General features: G+C 55.9%; 1 protein-coding gene across 1 annotated transcript in view; it reads right to left on the reverse strand.

Annotated features, from left to right (window-relative positions):
- The window catches only part of PLA2G4F (phospholipase A2 group IVF), a 19325-nt gene extending 17351 nt beyond the window's left edge, over positions 1 to 1974 (reverse strand). Inside the window, exons 1-3 of the mRNA XM_045286455.1 lie at positions 1869 to 1974; positions 670 to 681; positions 535 to 600 (exon numbers count right to left, since the gene is read on the reverse strand). Coding sequence (XP_045142390.1) covers positions 535 to 600; positions 670 to 681; positions 1869 to 1974 — 184 coding nt within the window. The remainder of the gene's footprint in view (positions 1 to 534; positions 601 to 669; positions 682 to 1868) is intronic.
- Positions 1975 to 2354: the final 380 nt, after the last annotated feature.

Consider the following 2354-nt stretch of genomic DNA (forward strand, 5'->3'; position numbering starts at 1 on the left):
GCTGGGAGTGTTGGGGGGCCGTTTGGGGGAGGTGCGAAGTAGAACAGTTAGCGATATGAAGTGGGTTCCTGGTTCGAAACTAGCAGCGGTTCCAAGGGAGAGAGATGAGGCCTTCTACTCCCGTCTGTGCAGAGTTCCAGTCTCAGGAACTCACAGGGCAGTTCTCCCCCGTCCTACAGAGCTGCTATGGGCCAGAGCCGACTTGATGGCAGTGAGGCTTTTGAACCTCCATTCTGGGGTGTACCGGGGAAACAGAACACTGGGGACTCCGCCTGGACCAGTCACACCCAGTCAGTTACAAAGCCAGAAGTCCTGCAGCTGTCACCTGGGAGCGAGGGCTGCTTCCTAGAAATGGTTTGACTCAAACAATAAAGTCACCCCCGGCCCCGGATCGAGAGAGGAAGGAGGGGTCTGCACGGCACCCCCCTTGGACTCCAGCCACCGGCCCAGAGCGACAGCCTGAGCTCCCACAGTCCCTGTGTCCCCACCCCACCCCGGGACCGGAAATGGGGGGTGGCCATGGGGGTCACTCACGCAGGTCAGAGTCCTGGATATTTCTGGCCCGTAGCACCTTCACCTGGAGGTCGTAGTAAGGGTGGGCTTCCAACTGAAACGGTACAGCTCTGGGGGCTTAGCTGCCGGAAACCAAGAACCAACCCAGACCTGGGCTCCCCCTCCTCCCTGAAGCAGGGTCCAACTCAGGCCTCCCCCACCTTGCCCCCACCACAGAGCAGCCTGGCCCAGAGTCGTGGGTGTGGTGGTGCTAGGGACCTGGAGCACCTAGGCATGGCCTTGGGGATGAGCCTGAACCTTGGAATCGGTCAGGCCTGGGATCTAGTCTTGATTCCACCAGCCACTAGTGAGCCACCTGACCATCATTCTTCTGCGATTCTATTTTCTCATCTGCCAAAGGTAAGGTGACCAGACATCCCACTTTTGGCGGGACAGTCCCGATTTTTGGTGTTTTTAAAAAGTCCAGATTTTTGGAACGAATGCACGACAAGCTAAGGAATGGTCTATTTGGTCCATATAGACCAAATTTTTAATCAAGAAACCCCCAAACCCTCCCCCGCCCCCCGTTAATGGTGTCCCGCTTTAAATCTGGTCACCTTAGCCAAAGGGGAACCCAGACGATAGTCTAAGCCTTGGTGAGTTTTACGTGAGCATATGTACCCTGTAGTCTCGGCTGGTGATCATTCACTCCAAATGTACATACAACCCCATCTGATGCTGTGGCTTGAAAGCAGGATGGGGAGGGGGGTTTAGAAGCTTAGGGAGATTAGATCCACCCCTCCCCCAGCTCCCAGGCAAAAACAAAACACCCTCCCAGGAGGCGGTGGGCCCTTGAAGAAAAGCCAAGAGCTACCCAGCTTGTCACAGTGACCCCGCGTGGATCAGAGAGGAACTGCACTCCACAGGGTTGGTGCTCAAGACTGACTTCCTTTGGATTTACAGGAGGGCTTAGAACAATCGCCCTTGGAGCAAGTGGTGGCGTATTGAACCGTTTGGGTCTCTCTGTAACTCCACAGAGTGAAACTACCCCCTTAAAATCCCAGCAAGTTTCACACCCCCACTGGACTCCACAGCCAGATTCAGGCATCCTGAGACACAACCACACACCCACACACCAGCCCAGTGTGGCCTCGCCCTCCACTCACTAGCTGAGTAGGTTTGGGCGCTGCAGTCTTGGCCAGTGAGTGCCCTGATCTCAGCCCTGGAGGTTTGTCCAGAACAAATAGGCTCCACCCCAGATTAAACCCAATCTCAGGGCTACAGTTAATAGTTAATAGTTAAAGGGATGGGGGGACCAGCTACCTCAAGATCTCTCCAGGCCACATTTCCCAGTGAGATTTGGTACTTTACCCAACAGTGCCTCCACCGAGGTCCCTTCTTCTCTCTCTCCTGTTGCAGCACTACCCCCAACAGCGGCAGCCCCCGGCCTGACAGCCATGCTGGCCAGCGTGCCCAGTGCATGGCTGGGCAGCCCCGTGCCCATCCGCCTGCAGGAAGCCCTGTCTGCTTCCCAGAGCCACCCTGCTCCCTCTCAGACTCCACACCCTCCAGTCTAGCACCTGGCAGGGAGGGTAGGGCTAAGCTGTGGAGTCAGGACTGGGTGGCCCTCAGGAGCTGGAGGTGGGGTGTGCCTTGCTCCTGGAAGTGATTAGTGCCTCCTTTTCTCAAGCTGGGGCCGGTCTAAGAGGATCTGTGTCCCTCTACCCACAAGGATGAGAACCTAGTACTGCAGTTCCCAAACCCAGTTGCCTTCTTTCATCAGTTGGCCTGTTTGTGAAACTTGCTCCCTAAGCAAAACCGAAAAATGAACCCACTGCCATCGAGTTTAGTTGATTCTGACT

The sequence above is a fragment of the Echinops telfairi genome, unplaced genomic scaffold, assembly GCF_000313985.2.
Source record: "Echinops telfairi isolate 266 unplaced genomic scaffold, ASM31398v2 ScPeMD7_8;HRSCAF=38, whole genome shotgun sequence".
In the NCBI taxonomy this organism is placed as follows: Eukaryota; Metazoa; Chordata; class Mammalia; order Afrosoricida; family Tenrecidae; genus Echinops; species Echinops telfairi.